The 27,357-nt window shown below is 45.3% G+C and overlaps 1 protein-coding gene and 1 long non-coding RNA gene across 5 annotated transcripts in view; both read left to right on the top strand.

The window, feature by feature from the left end:
- Positions 1-11,034, top strand: part of baz1b (bromodomain adjacent to zinc finger domain, 1B) — a 33,793-nt gene extending 22,759 nt beyond the window's left edge. For 2 of the 4 annotated variants that reach the window (XM_079513416.1, XM_079513419.1), the window contains 4 exons: positions 1,326-1,447; positions 4,680-4,822; positions 6,046-6,152; positions 7,046-8,044. In XM_079513416.1, coding sequence (XP_079369542.1) covers positions 1,326-1,447; positions 4,680-4,822; positions 6,046-6,152; positions 7,046-7,742 — 1,069 coding nt within the window. In that variant the 3' untranslated portion in view covers positions 7,743-8,044. Of the gene's footprint in view, positions 1-1,325; positions 1,448-4,679; positions 4,823-6,045; positions 6,153-7,045; positions 8,045-8,950 lie in introns of those variants that run through there. The other 2 variants (XM_079513417.1, XM_079513418.1) reach the window with 2 other exon arrangements.
- A 1,337-nt stretch (positions 11,035-12,371) lies between these two features.
- On the top strand, positions 12,372-16,218 carry LOC306931924. Its single transcript, XR_013791087.1, has 3 exons — positions 12,372-12,589; positions 14,368-14,755; positions 15,641-16,218. It is a non-coding gene; the product is annotated as an uncharacterized lncRNA (long non-coding RNA).
- The last annotated feature ends 11,139 nt before the right edge of the window (positions 16,219-27,357 follow it).

The raw sequence follows: 27,357 nt of genomic DNA on the forward strand, positions 1-27,357 counted from the left end.
AGTGATACGGTATGACCGGTCAGTATAGCTGCTACGCTTGGATAAGTAAAATGAACAGGTGCACGTAACCCTCTGTCACAAGAGCCAGCCTTAACACAGGTTAAAGGAGAATAGGCCTATCTCACACCCGCTTTCCACGCCCACTTCCGGTAAATAGTGGTGTCTTTAACATTAGCATTTACACGTTTTTTTCTCTGGAGAATCTAAGTACATTTTCTAATGTAAAAATGTGACAGACCAATATTATTATGAAGCAAACAAGATGGTAAATCAGCTCGAACAGATAGAACAAACCTTACCTTGAGAAAACAAAAGTTGTAGACTTCTTAAATTACCTCTGTTAACATGTATCGTCTATGGAGTGACGTCACGCTATCACCACTAACCCCGAAAGGGGGCGTATTAAGGGGGGCGGGGAAATTCTGTGAGATAGGCTTATTCCATGCTAGAAGGCTTTCTTACCTTTCTTTGTAGTTGTTACGTCCCCACCAAAGAGGTCCAGGTGTTATTTTGTGCAAAACCTCCTTATTGGCTATTTCCCCTAACATAAGCCCTCAATGAATTGAATGGGGCTATGGGGTGTTGTGCTTATTTCGAAATAAGTAGTAAAGTGTGCCGCTTGGGATATTATTTACATTATGAAGAGAGGATATATACAAAAAATATATAATTTTGAGCGATGGAAATAAGCTACAAATAAAGGTAAGAAGCCTTCTAGCATGGAATTCTCCTTTTAAAGGAAAAACAGCAGATGCATCACTGATGAATGCTGGATTAGCCGAAACACATCTGTAATGTAGAAAATAAAGAGTTAAAACTCACTCTTTCCACTGTGTGCAACCCCAGCACCTTTTATTTTCATGATGTTGCTAGTGGACAGCGCACCATAAGTCATAGCGCGGTGGTTACAAGAACAGTCAAATGAATATATCAGCCATGTCCTCCAACATGTGCATCCATCCATCCAGTGATAGTAGACAGTAGTGGGCGACTGTGGCTCAAGAGGTAGAGCAGGTCGTCCAATGATCCATGGGTCGGCGGTTCGAATCCCGGCTCCTCCTGTCTACATGTCGAAGTGTCCTTGGGCAAGACACTGAACCCCAAATTGCTCCCGATGTTCTGGTTGGTACCTTGCATGGCTTCCGTTGCAATCGGTGTATGAATGTGTGTGTGTGTGAATGGGTGAATGTAATGCACAATCTACTTTGACTTTGACTTTGAAAGCGCCTTGAATAAAGTCGCTATATAAATGCACCATTTTAGTGCATGTGGAACTGCACTAGTGCTTTCTCTTCTGCTGACACTGAACAAACGCTGCTTTCCAGGAGCTACAAGGACTTGGACAGTGACGAAGAGGAGGGTGAGGAAGAGTCGGATCAGGAGGATTCTGACGAGGAAGATGAGGAGAGCGAGGAGGAGAACGACTACAAGGCCATGGGCCACAGCTGTGAGTAGCATGAGAACGCATTAACGCTCAGGGATATTATATCCCGATCGATTTTCAGGGTGGGCTAGTGTGTGATATGAAATGTGAGCTGTAATCATATTCCATCATATTCACGTGCTTTTGGAGAGAAATGAGACAGACGCCATGCAGTCACTTTCAGTAGTAGAGGCCTGCAGAGGGGAGCTGTATGTGTCTGACTGTGCCCAGGTGATGGTCGTTAATTGATGCTCATTAATACATCAAGGAAGGCAATTATGTTTCTGCACTGTCAAATAGATCTACATCTATCCTAAGACGCCACATGTTAACTCGAGCTAGGTTTAAACAAGAAAGCTTGTTTACAGTTGTTGCACAGAAATTAAGTCATTTTACATGAAAAGTAATGCTACTTTTCCAATGTAGTTAAATAAAAATTGTGAAAAAAGCTTGGGGGGGGAAGATAAATCGTGGTCATTTGTCTGTAAAATAATTGTGTTGAAAATATCGTGAACCTCATATCGTGATACGTATCGTATCGTGAGTTGAGTGTATCGTTACATGCTTAATGACACAACATGCTATGTAACACCCGGGAATCGAACCCGGGTTTCCCGTATGGAAAGCCAACATCTTAACCACTAACCCAAAGACAATTGCCCATGGCTCTGGGCTGGGAGATAATAGCCACTCTGGGACTGGGTACACATATCACATGGGAACATGTGCCATCGATCTAGGGCTGTGTGATATGATTTAAAATCAGTACAGACTAGGGATGGAGCTCATTAATCTTTCTATTGATAACGAGCAGTCGAGCACCGTATCGATCAGGCTCATCGAGCCGAGTTCTTATCGAGCATTTTCTATTTTCTGGACAGACGGGAGACAAGAAATTCTGAACAGAACCAGTATCTTTTACTATGGCCTTCAAATACAGTACTTTTCTACCAGATGGAAGGCAATTGACCTTTTTACCAACATTTTATTAACAGTTTGACTCCATAAAACGCTTTACCCGCATTTTAATCAAATATTCTACACCGCCGAGATTGTTTTATTACCTTTTGGAGCATACGCTGAAGTATTTGCAGCTTTCAACCACGAAAATCCGTCGAAAAATGGTTCGCTGGTTTGTTATGATGAGAGGAGCCAGCGGCCATGACAATGTGAAACGAAACCACAGTGCAGAGCAAGTTGTAGTCCAAACAAACACCCCCGTTCACTTGCATTGGGCTCAATTTCCCAGAAGCCCTAGCAGCCCAGATGATGACTTGTTTTCCAGTTTCGTCATCATAACGCGACGGCCTCGTCATCAGGTCCCGGATAAATCCGCTGTTTATTTTTTATTATTTTAAAACGGCGAATTAAACGCATTAAACAAATGTCGGGATAGCGTTTTACGCGCGGTGGAACACTGGATTAAACAATTGGCAGCCGTCAAACTGTTAAAGAAACTGTTAACTGGTTAATATGTCACTTTAAAAGCATAATTTTGTTTCCCCGGGCAGCGCTGGTTGGCAGGTATCAATACACTTTTAGACCGACATGTTTGTGCCAGCATGGATGATTACATTTTATTTCTTGATCGCCCTCTTCTTGTCTTGATTGTTTAAACATGACGTCATGGGCTGCTATGCTCGATAACAGGCTTGATAAGACCAAAGCTTATTGATAACGGGTACTCCATAAGCTTGTTATCGGATTTGTTCGGGTATCTGTTATCGAGCTCCACCCCTAGTACAGACTTATTTAAAACCTGTGTCTCGATTACAATTTATGAAAGATTAAAAAAGGTGAATACGTGTGAGCTTGTACATCAGATATTTTCCCTTTTTTGTGATACGTCACCACTGTACTGTGAAGTATATTTCGGGGGTTAAGTGGTTAACCGATTTTGTCGATTATAAGAATTATTGTAATTCTTAATGTAAAAATAATTAGCGATGTATTGTTTTATAAGAAGTTTAAAATCTATAAAAACACAAGTCGTTATTGGTTCTAAATATAGGTTTTCGGTTAATTTGCCAGCCCTAACACGAGCCATTAAGGAGTGAGTTTAACAACACGTGCCAAGTTCTGCCAACATATGAACCATTAGCGATTTGAGTTGAATAGTTGCAGTATAACTGGTGGTCCAACAAAACAACAGCCTATGCTGGGGGATTTCCAGAAACACATTGTTAAGTAGTAGTGAGAGTTTTTGTTACATTCAAGGTCAAGAGTGGATAAATATAAGACGAACATTATCCGCCAAGATGCTTCGTGTGAAACAAGGCCATGGACAACAGCTATAGGGAGGAGGGTGTTGAGGGCTGGGAATGACGGGAATGCTTTGGGCAGCATAATTTGGCCCCGGTCCTATCCCTCCCCGTCTCCATTGTCTCAGTGTTGTTGTGTGTAGGGCTACTCAGGCTACCAGAGCCCCGGCCGATGGCAGAACTTTTGAGTCGGATGCCGATCTCGATTTTGGAATGTCCTAGACCCCCCGATTATAGATTTTGACCGATATTTTGTCAAAAAGTGAAAATTTAGATTTGAGTCAAGTTTCTACTTGAGAACATCTAACTTGAACTTGTTTATTTAAGCACTTAAGCCCCATTAGAAAATGGTCAAAAATAGCCGATCTACAAGCTCATAATGCAATGCATTGCATTGCGAATTTGCGATGCATTGTGAGTTGGAAGATCTGCTATTTTTTTATTATTTCGGAAGCTTTGGAACCTTTTCACGAATGACGGGCGCAAAACATTATGGACAGAAAGGTTGAAAGTTGGATGTCAAATAATGACCAATATATCGGCCAGACTGACATCGGTCGGCCTCTAACTCAGGCCTCCAGCTACCGTTTGTGATGTTATACGGGCCACTCAACCCTGACTTGACAGAGAGTATGTGGCAGGGTGAGCCGTCTGTGATTTCAGGCTTGCACACACCACACATCAAGGTAGTTGTGAGTGACAGACCATTGTTTTTACTAGAGGGGCTGAAAGTAAAGTTCAAACGCCAGCCCCTCTTTCTCCCCCTCATATTTCTCTCCATCCATTCCTCCTTTCCTCACGAGTGACTGCCAATAAAACTTGTGTGTGAAGACCCCTGCGTCGTTTGGTCAGTTTTTGTGGCCTAGTAGTAGTACATTTGGGTGTGCTGTTTGGGTCATTTATTTTCACAAGAAAATGTGAGGTTTGTAAGTTAAAACTTTTGGCCAATTTTCCACAAAACCTAAAATATGATATAATTTATGTCCGACCCACAGTGAGACCAAGGAAGAAAAATAAACAGACGTCGTCCCGATCCAAAGGCTCCAATAAGAACAAATCCAAGAAGCAGTCGCCACCCAGCAAGAGCAGCAGTAAACACAAGACCGGTCCAAACAGCCCGGCAGACATCGATGAGCTGGTGAGGAAGAACAACACAGCGCGCACACACACACACACACACACACACACACACAATGCCTGTAAAACATGCATCTCCCTTCTCACTGGAAACACTGGCAAAAACTCACTTTGTATGGTCTTGTCAGAACACAGACTTGAACTCACAAAGATGGAATTGATATAAACACACACAAGCTGGAATTGAAATAAACACACACACACACACACACACACACACAGTATGACATTTATCACTTGTTAACCCTCCACGAGTCCATAACACGTAGCATGGTAAGGAAAACATGTTCAAAAGCCCACCTTTTCAGACTGGCTTTCCCTACTTAACCCCCCCCCCCCCACACACACACACACACACACCCTTCTTGTTTGTCCTTTTTGATTTTGTTTTTCTAGTTTTTAACCTTTTAACTAGTTCTCTAATAAATATTGTTTTTACTTCTGTTCTGTAAAGCGACTTTGGGTACCTTGAAAAGCGATATATAAATCGTATATATTATTATTATTAACAACCATTCCCAGGACCGCATGGAGGTAGTCTCGGGACCGATTGAAGTGTATATGGATCTATGCAATGTGAAAGCATAATGAATACAGTTTAATGAAGTGTACTCGGGTGTGGAAGAATCCAGGCCAATGTGAACCATGGCCAGCGGGGGACCAGGCAATCGTATGCGAGAACAGTTTGAATCAAACCGACTCAGTGTGAATCTGCCCTCAATTGTAGAAATGGAGCGAGCAACTCCAAAATAAACTGTAAACGGATTGCTCCACAATTCCCCTACAACATTGTGCTCTTTCAAAAATAATACCACAGATCTGTCAAGGAAGGAAACCCATTTGCGTTGGCTAGCGGCCTTGCACACATCGTGTACTCCCCGACACCATATTTAGTCAGTAAGTTTATTAGCCACCAGCTCAGTGGCCTTGTGGTTAGAGTGTCCGCCCTGAGACTGGGAGGTCGGGGTTCGATCCCCGGCCAGGTCATACCAAAGACTCTAAAAATGGGACCCAGTGCCTCCCTGCTTGACACTCAGCATCAAGGGTTGGATTGGGGTCCCTGGGACATACTAGAGTCATGTCCAGGGGGTGTACTTGTACATCAAGCTGCCTCACGCTCCTGCCCTATGTGCCTCATGGCTCGGCAAGGCTACTTACTTACTATGTTTATTAGCGATGAGCTATGTTGTATGCTAATGATTGGGTCGTGCGGATGCTTTGCAGGTGCGTCAGAGTTCCAGGACAGGCGTGCGCAAGCAGGTGCTGGAGCTGGAGAAATGTGAGGAGATCCTGCAGAAACTGATCAAATTCCGCCACAGCTGGCCTTTCAGGTAAACAACACGGCTTACTTGCACCTGGATTTGTGGAAAAACATGGAGAAACCGCTATACCGAGGATACATTTCAACACTGTATGGGTAGAATACTTGTGGGTTGGTAGAGTAAAAACAGCCAGATTGTCCTGAAAGAAATAACATTGAGGCTGTGGGAGGCAGTTTTTCTTTTAATGGTCCAACCACTAAAACACTATTTTCAAAAAATATTTGAAATATTTAGATATTATTCCAAAATCTACAAGCTTTTTTTAAAAAGATGGAATGCTGTGATTGTTGTACTTTTTCTGTTTTGTATGTGTCTATATGGAGTTAACATTACTTAAACCCATTTTGACCTGAGATCAGATTCTAAAAATGTCTTCTACATCCTGACAGTTTTCTGAAAAAGCTATGTTTCTATGTCAGTCGTTCTTCGATTTTTTTCAAAAATAGCAGAACTACAAGCTCGTAGTGCGCCACTCGGTGGCGCGCTATGAGCTTGTAGATCTGCTATATTCCAATAGCTAAAGCATAACATAATGCTAACACCAAAAGTGGTTCCCGCCCAAAATGGGTTAATAGACCCCCAGGTGTGGTTATAATATTGAAATATGTCTTCCCTGTGTATTCTTGGTTTCTTCCTGAACATATGTTGTACCAGAGACCCCCCAGAACAAAAGATACAAGTTAAAAACCTTTGCTGAGAAAGAATATGTATTCAAAGATTTGCACACGTTTTCATGATTAAAAAAAAAAGAATTGCAGATCTACAACCTCGTAGTGTGGCACTATGCTGCGCTATGAGCTTGTAGATCTGCTATTTTTCCAACAGCTAAAGATTAAAAATAATGGTTTAAAGTGGTTAAAAGCTAAAGTGTCCTGTCCATTTCTCTCCTTGATGCCTCACAGAGAGCCCGTGTCGACCGAGGAGGCCGAGGACTACCTGGACATCATCGCCAGCCCCATGGACTTCCAGACCATGCAGGACAAGTTGGGCCAGGGCACCTACCGGCACGGCGCCGACTTCCTGGAGGACATGAAGCTGGTGTTCTCCAACGCCGAGGAGTACAACCAGGAGGGCAGCTCCGTGCTCGCCTGCCTGGCCAAGACGGAGCAGAGCCTCACCGACCTCCTCCACAAGATGCTGCCGGGCCTCGGCTACCTCCGCAGGCGCTCGCGCAAGCGCGTCAGCCGAGTTCCCGACCCCGTCACCTCGGAAGACGAGTCGGAGGACGAACAGGAGGACGAGGACGAGGACGAGGAGTCGGACCAAGACGACACTGAAGACGAAGAGGAGAAGGAGGAGGAGGAGGAGGAGGAGGAGGTGGAAGTTCCGAAGGCGAAGAAGATGCAGAACGGCAAAGCAGGCAGGAAAGCAGCGGTGGTGGAGCGAGGAAAGAAAACACGACATAGCAAGGGACAGGTGGAGGAGGAGAGCGAAAGTGAGGAGGAGGAGGAAGAGGAGGAGGAGGAGGGAAAGAGGAGGAGCAAGCGGTCTGCCGCCACCTCCTCCAGTAAGAGGAAGAGTTACAAGGAGCAGGAGAGCGATAGCGAGCGGGACACATCACGGAGAACGCGACATTCCAAAAGGCAGAAACGCTCGTGAAGAAGTCCAGGGTGATTTTTTTTTTGTTTTTCCTTTTATACGTCTGCTTAATATTTTCTTTTGAATTTCTGTACCCGCTCTTAAAACAAAAAAAACAAATTACCCTAATAATAAAAGAGAATTTGAGCAGAGGAACCCTCCTCCTCCTAACCTCCTCCTCCTTCTATAGCCAGACAAACAGGACTCAACTGACACAGCTGGAGAGCTTCTTCTTTTGTGTTTTTGGAATTTATGTTCATATTTTGAAGAGAAAAAAAAAAACGAGATAGAAAAATGATTTATATTTTGTAATGCGTTTAATATTGGTGAATTTTGTTTTTTCAACTAAGAAAAAAAAGAAAAATTGAGACATTTGATATAACGAGGATGTGCTGAGAGCTCTTAATAAGAGTATTTTAATTTGAATTTCCTTCTCCGCCACTTCATGACCTCACAATAAGCAGAGCATCATCTGGCTGGTTGCCCCAGAATAGTTGGAGTTGGTAAAAAATAAATAAAATAAAATAAAACCATTGTAAAGTTGTAGGCATCTGTTGTAGGGTTGCTCTACAATCTACATCAGTGGCTCCCAAACACTGTGGGTCCCTTGGCTTTCCTACATTTAGTTTTTAATTCTTATTTCAAAACATTTTCAAAGAACATTACAAAAAAAAACTAAATTCAGTAAAAAAAAAAAAAATCTCTTTCATGAAGAAATAAAGAAAATAGTAAGTAGTAGTGAAAATAGCCGATCAATCAATAGCTCACAACGCGACGTGAAGCGACACGTCGTGAGCTTGTACATCTTCTATTTTAGTATCAAATTGGTCTTTTGGGTCACTGGCGAAAACGTTTGAGAACCACTAATCTACAAGACCCTGGAACATCAGGCCTCTGCTAAAGGATTGCTTTGCATGACCCTGAAAACACCAGCCCTCTGTTTTTAATCGGAGGTCTTTCCTCAGGCTACACACACGCGCACACAAACACACACACAATAAATACACAGAATCCAGCCATCAGTTTACTCGGGTATTGCAAAAAAAAATAATTGAAAGTTGTAGCAGTAACAATCAATCATCCATCGTTCAAGTGTTATGCTTTGTCGTTTATAACGGCTGATTAATTAAGCTTGTGGTTAATAACGCCGGTGATTTAATTAAACGTTGTCTCTTGTGTTTGTTTTGTTTTGTTGAGGCATTCATATATCTATGTTTTATTACCTACAGGCAGAATGGAGGTCTCTGTCCCAGGGTTTTGGAAACGGAAGGCATTGCAGATGGTTGAAATTAGTTTCTTCAACCATCCCCGGTCCCCTGTGTGCAGACCACTCTGGGCCAGGTCGTTAATGAGCTTAACAAGTTCCTCTCTGTTCCACTACAAATCTATGGATGACATCATATGGATGTTAACAGCCCAGACATTGACTTTTGGGCTGGCATAGGGTGCAGAGGCACACTTTTTGCGTCAAGAGGCGGCAAGACAACGCCCATCCTAAGGCGTCTCTTTGGGTTTTTAAACAGCTGGTGGATGGAAATGACGCTAGTGCGCGACTTCAACTTGTAGCGTCGGCAAAGCGTTTCCGTTTTTTCGCCTGGTTCTAGGTATTTTCTTGCCACTTCTTGACGCGAAAGTGTGCCTTGCACCCAGTGAGGCTGCGGTATGGAATTAGCTAGACCTCGACGGGCTAGAACTGACATTTTAAATTCCATCGCTGATCCTTGGTTACGAGATGCTTTTCGAGGTGGGGGAACCGTTGTGCTGTTGTGTGCGTTCGTTTTGTCATCACAGCTGCCCTGCCATATTAGAGAAACCCACTTAATCTGTTTTATGCTCACCACCAGCACTATATTTTGATATGTACTTCAATTAAGCCAGCCGTGGCAGGACCATACTTGATTATATTGAAAATAAATAAATGCATAACTATTGTAACCAGTGTTGAAAAATAGAAACGGGCATTTTGAAGTTTGAACTCTTTTCTTTGCACAAAATTTTATTCGGCTACATGTATGTGATCCTTTGTAATTGTTAACCACTTCCTCCAGATTTCTTTGCTAAAACCTACCAAGGCTCTCCTTGACTGTCCGCTCGGACAATCGAATATGAATCAGAATTTCACTTAATCTGACGACTGCCCTTATTCCATTTTGCATCTCTTAAATGGAGGGGAAAATAGTATGACAACTAGTCGAATGCTTGTGCATTAGACTCGTATGGAGGCCCAGTGACCGACTCTGCAGTGTGTCCTGTCAGTGACAGCAGGTGGCAGTCTGCTGCTGCACTTAATAACCATTGCGTTGTGCAAAGGTGTCCCAAGTAATCTTGTGACCTCCGCTTAGACAATGTTGTGTAAACTATGATGACGGTGGAGGCGTAACACCAACGTCCAGGTGCTTTGTGGGTCTACCATGCACTATTGGCTTTCCTGTAAATGGGCAGCCCAGGTACCAGGGGACTCAAATCCTGCAACATTTGCACCGGAGGCCTCTTTTTGGACAGAAAGTTAGCAGCTATAGTCCATTTTTGAAATCTGCTAGCCATTGTGCCCAGCAAATTGCGGGGAATTGGTTTGCTCCCCCTTGAATGTTCAGATTGTTTTTTTTGTAGGGGGTTGTGATGTGTGTGTGTGTATATACTGATTATAGCAGTTGGTTACAGATACATTGTTTGCCCTGTTTTGTATGTACTGTGGCGTGCTGCTTTTTTCTTTTTTTCCTCCCAGTGTTTGTTATAGCGCTGGTAACAACACATTTTTTCCCTCCTGGTTTCAGACTTTATTTGGACATTGCAGATTTTCTTAAACAGGCTTTGGGTTCCTTTTGTTGGTGTTTCCCCCCCTCATTTTCAACTGTATGTGACATGATTGCAAATTCATTATTGGCTGTTTAAAAAATCACTGTTAATTTGCTGAGTTTTTAAAAAAAAAACATGCAGAAGTGGCTGCCCTCAAGAAAAAGATCCGACTGTTGTAAATGCTTTTTTCTGGAGGAACCAAACAAAGTCTTTTACACTTCATTTTATATATATACATATATATTTATAGTCACTAAATCTGGGGCCAGGCAGGGGACAGTTTGGGGCGGGGTTCACATGTAAAGAATTTCCAATAAAGGCAAAGGATAAATATTATTTTTTTTCCCCCCGGTTTCTTTGTGTTATGGTTGAAATTGTCAGCCTATATAGTCATCAAATCACTGCCAAATAAATAAATAAACCTTGTGATGGATACATAATTGACGGAGGATGGGGAAAAGCTGGTAGCCACAGGACCGCAGACTGATGTGTCTTCATTACTTTTGAATAAAACATACACACAAAAAAAGCATCCTATAATTGTCTTGCTCTATGTTTGTGGACTCCAGTTGGTTAAAACCCACCATGTCTTCATGATATGAACAGATGTATTATGTATTGTCATCGCATTTGATTTTAGCTCACACTTAATGGGTAGAAATGGGTCATGTCTTCACGTCAACAGAAAATAACTTTGGCCCGAATCTTCGTTACAGAGATGACAAAAGGGCTTCATACTTCTTGAGAATGATGGGCCTACCCCCTGCCCATCAACTGCCTCATGAAAGTAAGCAGCTTATGTGAGAAGAGCTAGGGTACCTCTGTAAATTGGTCCGCAGGTGTCTCTCAAGACAGACTGTTGACTCGCATCAATTCAAAGGAAAAAAGGGTGCTGTTTTATTTGCCGATGGGTTCTCAGATTGGTCCAGGTGTGAGGTGTGTGTCTGCATTAATAGTCGACAACAGTGGCGTGCACAGACATTTTGAAGGGCAGGTGCTCGAGTGAAAAAAGGGCACATTGTCTGGTGCGTGGAACCGCCGGCTGCCTCAATAGATTTATAGATTTTGGGGCATAAATAATGTATTAGCAGTTTTTAATCCAGAATTGGTTAATCGCTCACCATGGGCCACATACTCATACTGTACAAAACTAAAATAAAATGAATAAAAAAGGGCAGGTGCTCTAGCACTACCAGCCAATATCTCAAGTAGTTACTGGGAGTACCCAATAAACCTAATTACACACAACATGAAGCCTTGAATTCATGACGTTTGTTTTGTTTTTGTCATATTCCTAAGCCAATAATTTGACCTGTGGAAAGATGTTATTGTCTCTGATAGGAGACTGCATGCCGCTCAGCAAATTATTGGCTCAGGAATGCGACAAAAACAACAATATCCATGTATTCCAATTAAGCTTCACAGGGCGTGTACTTGATAGGAAAATAAGTCTTACGAACTACTCCTTTAAACTGTGGGTTGTCTAAAAAGATGAATTTGGTCAGGCTACTACTTGGCCTCACTCCCCGAACCCACCTCACCCCTTCCCATTTTGACAGGCTTGAATGGCTTAGGGTTGGCGACGTAGCAACCCAGATTCGGCACAAACAAGGGACTAAATTCATTTCGCAAAATGTGGAACACCCCTAGCCTGGTTAATAAACCAGACCCCACCAACAGCCATTAAGACATGCGAATTCCTTGAACCGCTCTGGGCACAGGACGGCTGCAATGCGAAACTGGCCCCCGTAAAATCAATCAATCAATCAATCAATCAATCAGACTGAGCAGGCTTCAAGCGCGCTCTTTAAAATCCTCCGGTAGCCACGCCCCCTCCGCCCTCCACCAGTGACACCACACACACCTGCTGCTGCAAACAGACAGACATAGACACGAGTTTAGTATAAAAATAATGAAATTAACTACTTATAATGTAACTACAGTAACTTTAGTAGTCTGGGTTATTGGGAAGTGAAACGTGCTCGCTCTGTGTGTGACAGTTTGAAAAAGAAGTTAATTAATCTTCACAACAAAGTAACAAACTGCTTGTTCGTTTTGTTTTTATTCTGCAGGTGAGTTAGCTATGCTAATGCTATGCGTGCGTGCGTGTGTGTGTGTGTGTGAGAGAGAGAGAGAGAGAGAGCGAGTGAGAGGACTGAGGGAGGGTGAATGGATAGAAATGAACAAAGGTGCTTGTCGTAAATAAACTACAGACAGAGTGACTGTTTTGTTTGGGGTGTCACAGCACAGCACCAAACCCTTTATATAAAAAATGTCATTCTTCAGTTCACCAATGATGGTTTAATTGAAATTGATAATTGAACCCAAAAGTGTTACAAACTGAATTGCACATCTATAGATTTCTATCTCTCAATTTATTTCAAGGCATAGGCCTACCCTAGTGCAGGCATGTCCAAAGTTAGAGATGTAACATAGTAAAACTGCATCGAAAAATCGATTTTAAATTTCAAGAATGGAAGTAGGCCTATCAAAATGAAAATTCAAATTCATATCGACTTTGACTTGACTTTGTATCGTATCGTTTTGAAATGCAAATAATCAGTATCGAATCGCTTTGCAATGCAAATAATCAATTGTATTAATACTTAGCACTGTTTGTTGTATTTAGCGATTTTAGGAAGAAAAAAGTTAAAATGTTTTTAATTACTTTTCCATTCCATATCGCTACACTTGGTCTATCGATACATGTGTCTATTCTCTGTGTTCATGTCAAGGTGCAGGTATGTCCATAATGTTTTCAAATATAATATCCATGTATTTACCTGCTCTATCCACATGTTTCACACAGATTTCATGTCTTTTCTAAATAGTTACTGTATCTATTTTAAATCATTGAATCATATATCGTATCACCATAATGAACCAATATCGTCCATGTGTATCGTATCGTCAACCATGTATCGTGATACGTATCGTATCGCTGTTACAATGTATCGTTACACCCCTATCCAAAGTCCCCACAGCTTCCTTCCTAAAATGTATTATTTATCCGATATAAGACAAACATTACTTGTACGTATACACGTACGCTGTGTATAATGTGACAGTCTAGTTAGTATGATGTCTATGTTGTAACAGGAAGGATGCAGTATACCTACTGTATTATTATTCAAGTATTTTTATTGAAGTTTGCACATGAGACAGGACAGACAACAGATACATGACAACAATTACAGAACAGATACAGGACAAAACAAAACAACAACACCAGTACTCAACATTCATGTATAAAATATAAAAGTCTGTATACCTACTGTATACATGCTGTGTATGTTTGTTGTGACAGGGTACGGTGTACATACAGTGGTTCCCAAAGTGGGGTCCTTGAGGGAGTTCCAGGGGGTCCCCAGCTAAATGACAGTTTGAAACCAAAATGGACCCTTATGGGTCTGACTGTAACTCTGAGAGTTAGCCGCAATTTGCAACTCTAGATTTTTTTATAATGGGATGAATCTAGAGTTGCAATACCCTCCATTGACTCCCCATTCATCCAATTTGGTTTGTGATCTGCTTGTCTTAAACAACGTTAAACTCACCAACATTGCAGCTGTAGTCCAAGCTTGAATTATCCTCTTTCAATCTGCCAGGCCAAGTGCTGGAGTTTGGAAGCACTCGTCATAAGTCACTGAACGGCCCAGCGTACCACCTGTTTCAAATTTGCACATAATGCAGGAGGCAGCAGCACGACCCATTAACAAAAACGAGTGCTTCCAAACTGCAACACTTAGAAAAAGAATCTTGGTCAGCTCACTTAGTTTCTTTCTTTCTATCTTACTTACTTATACTCAAAGCTTATGGTGTGTCTCTTCTCTCTCAACCTGCTCCACAGGTACACGAGCCATGGTGATGACCCCAGACCCCCGAGCTCAGCTTCTTCTCAGCCCTGAGTCCATCCGTTCTCCTGTGACATGCTGTGAATGCTGGACCCTAGAGCCTTCCCTACATCCCTGACCACTGCACTACACCAGAATCCTATGTGCAGTACTAAACAAGGCTGAGTGAGAAGATGGCAGCCAGGAGAATGAGGCTGGTCGCGGTGCCATTGATACTGGGAGGAAAGTACTGTGTGGAGGATGAAGATGACTGGAGACGCGGCGGGAGAGCTCATCATGAACTAGAGAGAGAGCTGGAGGCTCTATCTCTCTATCCATGTGTTCCAAAGTTTAACCCTGGCATCACTTACACAACTAATGAAGTCAAGTAGAAGACGGCTTAAGGTAGGAACTTTGTTTTTTGCTTCTTTGCTGCTGTTGCTTGTGTTGTCTGCTGTGTGTATACTAGTGTAATTCAAGCTGGTCTGGTGTACTATAGAGGGTATGCGTGTGACATCATCATCAAACCAGGAAGTTATGCGGGAATGCCTACTGAGTGCCAAAAACTACTTTCTGGCCTTGACAGCCCATACATCCAAACAGAAAAGTCTAATATGATTGCATTAAACAACGTTAAACGACGCTAAACTCACTTTGCCACTCACTTTGCCCCTCGATTTGCCATTCACTTTATGCATGCGCATACACTCTATTGCTGTCATTTTGCGACCCAATGACTGGGTGGCAATGAAACATGTTCAGTAACTGTTTGTGGCTCTGGCATTGAATGCTGATGTGAATCTACAGTTTGTATGTTGTGTTGTATCTGCCGTTGAAGTTATGCGAGTTGTAACAGGGAACAGTGTATGTGCATGTGATGTGGGTGGCTCTTGATCACTCAATAATCCTATGAGTGAATTTGCTATAGGGTTAGGGTTCGAGCTAGAGGTTTTAGGCTTTATAACAGCCATCAATTCCAAATGTTAATTTTCAACTGAAGACTGATAAACAGTTGAGTATTAGTGTTGTAGTGGTTGCTGAGCTTATTTGTGAGCTGTTGTGATAATGTGGCTGTATTGGTTCATGACTGGCAAAGAATCTCTCTCTCTCTCTCTCTCTCTCTCTCTCTCTCTCTCTCTCTCTCTCTCTCTCTCTCTCTCTCTCTCTCTCTCTCTGAATATCAACTGCTTTGCAGTATAATATTGACTTGTCATTGATCTTTGATTGGCCTCGTTTCTGTTGCCCCCCCCTGACAGTTGTGTAACTGGCCTCTCATTTTTATTTCAACAGAGCGATGTGTTGATGTAAGGAGTCCCCTCAGTGTAGGGGAGACCCCAGCACTGCACAGAACACGTTCTTCTGTTTACAACTTTGGAACACGTCAACTTGACATTCCAACTGACCCAGTAAGGCCTGATGGACATGAAGCTTAGTTGAATAGAGTTGCAAGCTTCGTGTGATGGTGAAGTGAAAAAAGCCTGGATAGTGAGAAGCTGGAGTTTGAAATACATTGTTTTCAACGAGTGCGGCGCAAATATCAGCAATTTTAGGCATGTGTACAACATGACAACTGTTTTAAAGTATTGTACAGTGACAACTAAAGTCTCTATAATGTTTATGTTGTACTATTACTAAAAAACGATATAAAATAAAGGGATTTAAGATCATTAAAGCTGGCTGGGCTGTTGCCTGAGTCCAGTGCATTCTGCCAACTTCCGGTCCAGGACATTGTCAGTCACTCTTCGCAATAGAATACTCTTCGCCAATAGAAGAGATGGACTGGCCCCATGAAGTGAACAGCGTTTTCTGTCTCACTCTATGGCTCTGTTATAAGCTAAACACTCGTGCATGGTCATGGTCAACTTCGGCCCCCCAGGTGTGTGTGTGTGTGTGTGTGTGTGTGTGTGTGTGTGTGTGTGTGTGTGTGTGTGTGTGTGTGTGTGTGTGTGTGTGTGTGTGTGTGTGTGTGTGTGTGTGTGTGTGTGTGTGTGTGTGTGTGTGTGTGTGTGTGTGTGTGTGTGTGTGTGTGTGTGTGTGTGTGTGTGTGTGTGTGTGTGTGTGTGTGTGTGTGTGTGTGTGTGTGTGTGTGCGTGCGTGCGTGCGTGCGTGCGTGCGTGCGTGCGTGCGTGCGTGCGTGCGTGCGTGCGTGCGTGCGTGCGTGCGTGCGTGCGTGCGTGCGTGCGTGCGTGCGTGCGTGCGTGCGTGCGTGCGTGCGTGCGCGCGCGCGCGCGTTTCGGCTGTTATAGGCAGTTTGTCTGTGTGGAGGAGGAGGTGCCATGTGTATCCTTAAGTGAACATGAACTGTCAACCCCGTTATATTTGTTTCCTTGTAAAAGTAATTGTAATTTGTGGATTCAAATAAAGAAATCGATGTGTGTGTGTGTGTGTGTGTGTGTGTGTGTGCGTGTGCGTGTGCGTGTTTATATACTCAGGGGAAGGGTTCTCTCTCAAGTGGCGTCCGTCCCTCCAACTGTACTCTATAGCAGTGGTTTTCAACCAGTGGTCTGGGGACCACCACTGGTCCTTGAGCTAAATGATGGAGAGTTGGTAACCAAATGGACCCTTATAGATGTTTAACTCTTGAGAGCATAAAATGAAGATTTATATTTAACAGTTAAAGTTATTGTTAGACATCTGCATTACTTAATTCACAAGAAGTCTACACACAATTAGAAAACGTAGAAGAACTGTTATTTGATCAACGTTCGCCTGTTATCTCTCCTATATGGTGCCGACATCAATACAGCATGACATTGTGGACAAGATCTTATCCAACGATAACAAAATATTTGTAGGTTTTGGGCCTGCGGGTCTGATATGAAAAAGGTTGAAATGCACCGCTCTAAAGTCCTGCTTTGTATCCGTGTATTCTTTGGTTTCTAATTTTTTTTTATAAAAAAATAAATTTCTATAATTAATCTGACACACACACACACACACACAGTCCATGGCAACTACCTGTACAGTCAGGAGGAGAGGTGGCCTGTTGAAGTTGCCCAGTTGTTGGCGGGCAAAGCGAAACGTAGAATTCAATGGGACACTTCTGGGCAGTTCAAACAACATTTGCCCCCCACCCACCCCAAATTTCCTATCATCAATTAAGCCCTTTTCTCCGGGACTAGAACTGTTGACTTAGGCTGATCACTATACATTAGCCAGTCTAGTAGTAAAGAGAACCAGCTGGGGCCACATTCACTCACACACTGGACCTTTTGTCCAGGTCCCCCCCCCCACACACACACACACACTCACAACCCCCCCCTTCTATTGCATGAGAGGTATTCTTTATGTAAGGACAGACATAGTTCCTATTGTAGCGTGTCAAACACTTACATGCCAGGTCCAATACGGTGCTGAATAACCCATTCTGGGCGGGAACCCCTTTTGGTGTTTTAAGCGTTACGAAGGGCATTAAGCAACTAGTCGACTAGTGATGATCTTGGCGGGCCGTCTGGGATTTGGCACGCTGCGGATCGAGCAACAAGCGAGCGAGCGCAGCACCACCACCACCACCACCACCACATGCAGTTGTCTTTCCCCCTCCAGGCTCAGGAGGATAATAGCTGCTTTGCTTGTGGGGGAGTCGAGAGAGAGAGAGGAAAACCTGCGAGGATCAGCCTTTCCTGTTCGCACCCCATCATGCGTGAGCTGGCATGATCCCCATGTGTTGTTGTGGTCGTGAGACATTTCCTGTGTGTGTGTTTTTGGGGTTTGCATCTGGGCCTTGTTTACAGCCTTTGGGTAGAGCCTCGTTAAGCAGTGCGTATGGTTCCTGGGCGGATGTAAGGGCCGGGTGTGGGGGGGGGCCTATTACTGTGGCCTGACTATAGCCTGAGACCAGAACCCAACTGTGCCAGGTGTGCTGTGCTATGTTATGCGTGCATGTGTGGCTAAAGAAAGGCTGGGTTTGATTGTAGTCTACTCTACAGGGGGCGGCTGTGGCTCAGGAGGTAGAGCAGGTCGTCCAATGATCCGTGGGTCGGAGGTTTGAATCCCGGCTCCTCCAGTCTACATGTCGAAGTGTCCTTGGGCAAGACACTGAACCCCACACTGCCTCCAATGAGGCGGTCGGTGTGAGCTCGCTACCATTGGTGTGTGAATGTGGGAAGTGAGGACGCTGGCGTCGACTGTTCGCCGCTTCACCTCCCAATGTATGAATGAATGAACCATTGTAAAGCGCTTTGAGCACTTGGAAAAGCGCTATAAAAATGCAATTCATTACATGAAACCGTGAGGCCAACATCTAGTGTTGTAGTCGAGTCTACCTACTAAAGCGAGTCTACCTACTAAAGCGAGTCCGAGTCAAGACCAAATCCAAGGGGGGGTCGAGTCCGTGTCAAGGCCGAGTGAGTGTGGAAGGGGGTCGAGTCCGAGAGACAAGACCGACTGTGGGAGGGGGACAAATCTTGAGTCAAAACATGAGAGCAGGAAGGTGTTACTTAACAAGATCGCTGTCTATAAGCGCCAGACCGCTCTCTTATAATGGTAATAATGGGTATAAACAAGTATTTCATTGCATTGTAGTGACTCGAGTGGACTCAGTGGAGGAGGAGTCCCTTAGTCCGAGACCGAGTCAAATTATGTGTGAGACCGAGACAAGACCGAGTAAATGTGGACTCGGGACCGGACTGCAGGGAGATGAGTGAAGATTACTTTTTTGTATATCTTGTTGTCAACACGGATGACGTATGTGATGATGATGTGCCAGACTCCAGACCCAAATGGGCCCAGCTTACTGGACCCCTTATTATGGGCCCATTTGGGTTCATATCCTGTCTTTGTGTCATTGACTGTGTGTGACTGACTTGTGTTTCTGTGTTTGCATACGTATGGGCGCACGTGCGTGTGTGTATACAAATGTACACGCACGTGTACATGCACGTGTGTGCGTGCGCAGTGTGTGGACAACGTACAGCATTCCAAGAGGGCCCTAGGAGCCAAAGGCCCCTCTCAGAGGAGCAGTTAGATGAATTCCTCCACAGCTCTGCTCTCTGAAGTGTCCTGAAAAAGCTGTGCTGTGCTGTGGTCGGTCTGTGGAGGACAAAGTGAAAGGAGGATTAGCGTCCCCCCCCCCCCCCTTCCTTTTGGGCTGTTATGGTCCTGCTCAGTGCTCACGCACACCCACTTTGTGTAACCCCTCAACATAATCAAACACTCACCCAGTGTGACACACAACACAACCAAACACTCTTTCTGGGCTACGCTACTAAAACAACCCCCTCCACTCCCCACCAACACACACACACAAACACCGGAGCCCCGGGTGGCGGGGGGGGGGGGGGGGGGGGAGGAGGAGAAGTCGTGGGGGCGGATGTGAGGCGCTAGCCAAAAAAACCTTGGGTGTTTATGCTGAGCGGCCCAGAGAGTGGGAAACACGCGGAACACGATCCCCATGTTTTCCTTCGCCGAGCTAATCCGACAAAAACGACAGAGGGAGCCGCGATTCCCCTTACAGAGAAAGCTGCCACTTGGTTATTTATCATGCTAAGACAAACACTCGGTCGGCCTTGGCGGTCTCTCTCTGTCCGTCTCTCACGTGGTGATATCAGTCGGCGCGATACTCCATTTATTTTGGGTGCGAGGGTTTTAATTAAAAGTGAAAGTGATGCCTGCTGGCAGTGGCACAGCAGTGGGTATCCACCCTTTACTTTGTCTTCCATCCTAGCAGAAAATGGCATGAGAAGGGAGAGAGAGAGAGAGATAAAGAGAGCATGAGAGATATTGTGGATCGGGAGACATAGAGATGGAGCGGAACAAAGCCAGAGAAAGGAGGAGAGAGAAAGTACGGGGGGAGTTATGGGTCTTAATCTTGGGAGGTGCTGATGGTGTGAAATTTATCCCTCTTCTTGTTTGTTTTCAGTTGCAGTCAGACGGAACACTCTGGGTCACAGACGAGTGCCGGTTGCCCCCACACACACACACACACAGTGTAGGAGGGCGTTTGAGTGCCCGTTGCCCCCCCACACACAGTGTAGGAGGGCGTCTGAGTGCCGGTTGCCCCTACACACACACACACAGTGTAGGAGGGTGTTTTAGTGCCGGTTGCCCCCACACACACACACAGTGTAGGAGGGTGTTTGAGTGCCCGTTGCCCCCACACACACACACAGTGTAGGAGGGCGTCTGAGTGCCGGTTGCCCCTACACACACACACAGTGTAGGAGGGCGTTTGAGTGCCGGTTGCCCCCACACACACACAGTGTAGGAGGGTGTTTGAGTGCCCGTTGCCCCCACACACACACACAGTGTAGGAGGGCGTCTGAGTGCCGGTTGCCCCTACACACACACACAGTGTAGGAGGGCGTTTGAGTGCCGGTTGCCCCCACACACACACAGTGTAGGAGGGTGTTTGAGTGCCCGTTGCCCCCACACACACACACAGTGTAGGAGGGTGTTTGAGTGCCCGTTGCCCCCACACACACACAGTGTAGGAGGGTGTTTGAGTGCCCGTTGCCCCCACACACACACACAGTGTAGGAGGGCGTCTGAGTGCCGGTTGCCCCTACACACACACACAGTGTAGGAGGGTGTTTTAGTGCCGGTTGCCCCCACACACACACACAGTGTAGGAGGGTGTTTGAGTGCCCGTTGCCCCCACACACACACACAGTGAAGGAGGGCGTCTGAGTGCCGGTTGCCCCTACACACACACACAGTGTAGGAGGGCGTTTGAGTGCCGGTTGCCCCCACACACACACAGTGTAGGAGGGTGTTTGAGTGCCCGTTGCCCCCACACACACACACAGTGTAGGAGGGCGTCTGAGTGCCGGTTGCCCCTACACACACACACAGTGTAGGAGGGCGTTTGAGTGCCGGTTGCCCCCACACACACACAGTGTAGGAGGGTGTTTGAGTGCCCGTTGCCCCCACACACACACACAGTGTAGGAGGGTGTTTGAGTGCCCGTTGCCCCCACACACACACAGTGTAGGAGGGTGTTTGAGTGCCCGTTGCCCCCACACACACACAGTGTAGGAGGGTGTTTGAGTGCCCGTTGCCCCCACACACACACAGTGTAGGAGGGTGTCTGAGTGCCCGTTGCCCCCACACACACACAGTGTAGGAGGGTGTTTGAGTGCCCGTTGCCCCCCCACACACACAGTGTAGGAGGGTGTTTGAGTGCCCGTTGCCCCCCCCACACACAATTTACAATTTACAATTTAGCAGACGCTCTTAATCCAGAGCGATTTACAGTACATTAAGCAATAACAAAAAGCATGGCATACATCACATATATAAAAAGTAGTTATCATGAAACATGCGTAAGCTAAGAACATAACAGTGGAGTATCTATGTAAACTATACATACTATACTATATTATATATTATACATGTGTACTATAAAGTGCTATGACTACATCAAATGCAATTCTAGTGCTGTCTACGTAACATGCTATAAGTCTGTTTAAAATACTATCTAAGTCTACATAAAGTGCTATATTTAAAATACAATCTAAGTCTACATAAAGTGCTATCTAAGGGGCTAGTGCTACGGGCCATGGTGGAGTCTGAAGAGGTGGGTTTTCAGACTACGGCGGAAGATTGGGAGTGAGGCTGCAGTTCTGATTGTGATGGGAAGTGCATTCCATAGTTTTGGAGCCAGAAGGGAGAAGAGTTTGGGACGTGTGGAGCGTTGTCCCGGCGTTTTTAGTGAAGGTACTTCCAGCTTCCCTGCGTTGGCTGATCTGAGTGCGCGGGAGGGTTTGTAGGGTACGATCATACTTGTAAGATATGGGGGAGCCATGCCGTTGCTTTGAATGCCAGCATCAGAGTTTTGTATTCACAGTGTAGGAGGGCGTATGAGTGCCCGTTGCCCCCACACACACACACAGTGTAGGAGGGCCTCTGAGTGCCCGTTGCCCCCACACACACACACAGTGTAGGAGGGCCTCTGAGTGCCCGTTGCCCCCACACACACACAGTGTAGGAGGGCCTCTGAGTGCCCGTTGCCCCCACACACACACAGTGTAGGAGGGCGTATGAGTGCCCGTTGCCCCCACACCCACACAGTGTATAGGAGGGTGTATGAGTGCCCGTTGCCCCCACACACACAGTGTAGGAGGGCCTCTGAGTGCCCGTTGCCCCCACACACACACACAGTGTAGGAGGGCCTCTGAGTGCCCGTTGCCCCCACACACACACAGTGTAGGAGGGCCTCTGAGTGCCCGTTGCCCCCACACACACACACAGTGTAGGAGGGCCTCTGAGTGCCCGTTGCCCCCACACACACACAGTGTAGGAGGGCCTCTGAGTGCCCGTTGCCCCCACACACACACAGTGTAGGAGGGCGTATGAGTGCCCGTTGCCCCCACACCCACACAGTGTATAGGAGGGTGTATGAGTGCCCGTTGCCCCCACACACACAGTGTAGGAGGGCGTATGAGTGCCCGTTGCCCCCCTCCCCCCCCCACACACACACACACAGTGTAGGAGGGCGTATGAGTGCCCGTTGCCCCCACACACACACAGTGTAGGAGGGCGTCTGAGTGCCCGTTGCCCCCCCACACACACACAGTGTAGGAGGGTGTCTGAGTGCCCGTTGCCCACACACACACAGTGTAGGAGGGTGTTTGAGTGCCCGTTGCCCCCACACACACAGTGTAGGAGGGCGTCTGAGTGCCCGTTGCCCCCACACACACACACAGTGTAGGAGCGTCTAATTTAAGCCTGATTTTTACACATTGTGAACTTGTAGATCAGCTATTTTCAGAGCGTGACACCTGCGTGCAGCCATGTATAATTCAGGCTTCACTATTCATGGCAATGTTGCCTGCCAAAAAGAACAGATTTAAGGTGTTGTATAAATTTGGCTTTTGATGGACGAAATCATAGGTCCATGGCCTGCTTTGCTGAAGGTAAACCTTGCATTCTAAATCTAGACGGATATTTACAGTACAGGCTACTGTATGTCAACTTGGGTTAAAACATGGTCATTATTTTCATGAAATGATTTTGTTAATAAAAAACATATTCCTACAACCTGTTCGGGGTCCTATTATATATATATATATATACTCCCTAGGTTTGAATAATGGCTACTTGCAGTTCAACAAATAGGTTAGCAGTGATACTTTTAGGAAATTCCCCGGATAGCAATTCCGCTCCAGTCTGCTTCTTAGCTTTCACACTTTTGGAAGTCGATTCTGTGTCAGAGAGTCTTCTGTTTTGGATCGCTGTCTGGACAAAGATTTTCCCCCCATTTCAAACCATCATTAGAGTTAAAGAGGGTATTTTCAGGAAACCAAGTTTGACATAAGTGTGTGTGTGTGTGTGTGTGTGTGTGTGCGTGTGTGTGTGTGTGTGTGTGCGTGTGCGTGTGTGTGTGTGTGTGGTTACCCAGTGCGGTACCTGTTAAGGCCTATTCATAGTCCAGTATTCGGTGAAGAGGTGACCACCGAAACGGTGGTTAGTAAAAACGGAGAGACGTGTTGTGTGAGCGGTGGTGACCACCGTGGCTCAGTGACATCATGGTGAAAACTAGACTATGAATAGGCCTTTAGTGTTAACTCATTCGCCGCCAACACCGCCATCTGGTGGCTGAATTTATACTCGTTCACTGCAATGTAGAACCGTCTTATTTTGAAGGCCGTTTCACTCGAAAACAGAGAAACGGGAAGTGTAAAATCGCTATTAACATGTATATGTATGTATTATATGTAACCGTGTCCCGTGGATGTTATTTAATTCACCCAAAACATACATTTTGTAACATACGATCATATTGTACGTTTTAGTAGATTTGAGTAGGCCCAGATTTAGATTATTAACTCATTTATTGTGGCTATAGCACACACACTCGCTACACACACTCGAGTATCATTGGAACAAGCACACACTGTTTACCTTTCATCAGAAGCTTTTACATGGCGGGATTTTCAATCCCATAGCTGGAGCGGTGGGGCGTTGCCATAGGAACTGGACCAATGTTAAAAGCTGCGGTGGGACTCAACCATTATATAGATGGAGTATACATTGGGGTCCGTCCTGGGATATGACGTCCCCTAGCATCGGGATCCGTATATATATGGACATGCGACACATTGTGAGCTTGTAGATCTGCTATTTTCAAAATATTTTTGTACATAATTGACAACTTCTGCATAGGGAGTACTTCTACTTTTGGTACTTTAAGTACATTTTGATGCCAATACTTTTGTACTTTTACCCAAGTACATTTTGAATTCCATACTTTTACTTGTAACGGAGTAGTTCTACATTGCAGTATTGATACTTTTACTTAAGTAACCAGTAAGACGCCCTAAAGGCGAGGTCGCGCTGAAACAACAGGTCTGGGAATGCCCATATATGGACCTTTTTTTTACGTTTTCGGGCCGGGTAGGGCGTAAAATGTGTGCTAATTAGTAAGGCCAGGCGGGCCTCGGGCCAGCCCAGTTAGGGCCCAGGTAGGGCCGGACCTTCATTTTTGGGCCTGTTGAGAACTCTAGTTTTCTCCGGCTGCCGGGCACGGCTGCACTAACAACTTTGCGGCGGGCCCGTCTAGAGTTTGAATGGACAGGTGTCAGACAAAAGGGAGACGTCGAAGAGGAAGGACGGATGGGGAAGGATCAACATATATGGAATGTCAGAACAGCAGCAGCCTGTGCTGCTCAGTGCTCACCAGGCACCATGCAGCAGCACACCACAATCCATGTTATTGTCACATCATCACAGGCGTGTGTGTGTGTGTGTGTGTGTGTGTGTGTGTGTGTGTGTGTGTGTGTGTGCGTGTGTGTGTGTGTGTGTGTGTGTGTGCGCGTGCGTGCGTGCGTGCGTGCGTGCGTGCGTGCGTGCGTGCGTGCGTGCGTGCGTGCGTGCGTGCGTGCGTGCGTGCGTGCGTGCGTGCGTGCGCCAGTCATGAGTTACAGGTAACTAAATTACTTAAATAGTGTACATACCTCATTAATCTCCAAGTATTTAACCAGAGGGGGAACTAACCAGGAAATCAGTGTGTCTAGTGTCCGACTATATTAGAATTCCAACAGCTGGCAACCAGAAGCGAAGCTTTAAATCAATGGTTCTCAAGTGGATTTGCTCATAATGGTCCCACGTTTTACCTCCTAGCCCATGAAAGTTGTGACATAATATACTGGAGAAACAAGTCTATTATACCACCCACTCACGCACGCACGCACGCACGCACGCACGCACGCACGCACGCACGCACGCACGCACGCACAGTGACCCAGCAGTGCTGTAAGAATATACAAAGACTGAGATCTGTAAGAATGCACCAAGTCTGAGATAAAAAACCAGTAGATGTAAGGAATCCGTTTCTGCAAAATAACCTTTTTTTATCCTCAACCGTTACTTTGCATCCCATCCCTGTCTTAACCCATTCTGACCTGAGATCAGATTCTAAAAATGTCTTCTACATCCTGACAGTTTTCTGAAAAAGCTATGTTTCTATGTCAGTCGTTCTTCGATTTTTCAAAAATAGCAGACCTACAAGCTCATAGCGCGCCACTCGGTGGCGCGCTATGAGCTTGTAGATCTGCTATTTTTCAATAGCTAAAGCATAACATAATGCTAACACCAAAAGGGGTTCCCGCCCAAAATGGGTTTACCACTTGAAGTCGAACCCCGATTCTGTCTGTTAACATTTGCCAAAAATAGCAGATTAAGCTCACAACAACATTTTCATAATGCAACACGTCGTAAGATTGTATAGATCAGCTATTTTGGAGGGAGCTAGCCCCTCCTATATTAGTTTAGATTTTTGTCTTACACAAAGATTAAATTCCTGTCGACAATGAATGGAGAATTTACGTCACGACGTACGATGATAAGAGCGCCCCTCACTTCACACGGGTGTGATTTCTTTTTTAGCAAATACATTTGAGTGCCAAAAAAGAGCACAATTAAGTAGAGAAGGCAACCCATGTCCAGTTTACCAAGCGTATAGAGGATTAAGTGGTTAAAATATACAAACAAAAAAAATCCTGGCCCCATGCGGGATCCTACCAACCGACAGACGCATGGGTATGTTAATACGAGTTACCTCACCTGTCTGTCTTTGATGGCCAGGAGCCCTGGTCTGGCTGGCCGTCACTCAGCGACAGCTCCAGGCTCTAGTCCATTTAGGCCTAGCCTCGGAAACCCAGACGTTTTTATTTCCAGGGAGAACAAAAAAAAGTCTGGGTCCGAGTCCACTTCAATTCGGCATAGAGTAGTGCAAACATCACTCACTCTCTGCTGATTTCTGATCGTCTGCACCTTTGTTAAATTGACACACGCACACCCGTACACACACACTCCTCTCTCTCTGTCTCTCTAATTAATTAGTCTCATGTCGCGCAGCTGCGCATAGTTTCTCCGGGAGCTGCCTATGCCATAAAAAGCATAGGTGAGTTCCAGGCTAATTTAGGCCTGACCTCAAAATTTAAAAGAATTCTTCTAAATCCTCCAGTTTTCTGATATAAATATTTTCACGATTTTTCAAAAATAGCAGACCTACAAGCTCGTAGCGCGCCACTCGGTGGCGTGCTATGAGCTTGTAGATCTGCTATTTTTCAATAGCTAAATTATAACAAATAATGTTTAAAACACCAAAAGGGGTTCCCGCCCAAAATGGGCTAGACTGTGTAGCTCTGGAGAGACTACTGGAGCCTATCATGTGTTACCTGGCCCTGCTCGCAGTGTGAGAGGACATTAATTGGTAGTGAGGCGCCAGTCTCCCCCCCCATACCCCCCCCCATACCCCCCCGACGTGAGCCGCAGCCAGGAAAGGTGGCATACAGCCTTGGCCTCACGGAGCTCCCTCCAGGCTCCCTGGGTTCCAGAGAGTGGCGGCTGTGTTCCAAACTGTAGCGACCGGACCTTAAAAGACTGCACCCTGCAAAGAGTTCTCCTGCCCAGAGTGCAGCACTTCTTGCATGGCCCCAGAGGGCACTCTACATATTATTATTAATATTTTCTTCTTTCTAAGAACTTATAAAAAAGGACCATTCTAGCTATTTAAGAGTAGCAGTGTCTCAGGGAAAAAGCTCTCGTCTTCCATCTCTTTCTTT

The sequence above is a fragment of the Electrona antarctica genome (assembly GCF_951216825.1).
Source record: "Electrona antarctica genome assembly, chromosome: 11".
In the NCBI taxonomy this organism is placed as follows: Eukaryota; Metazoa; Chordata; class Actinopteri; order Myctophiformes; family Myctophidae; genus Electrona; species Electrona antarctica.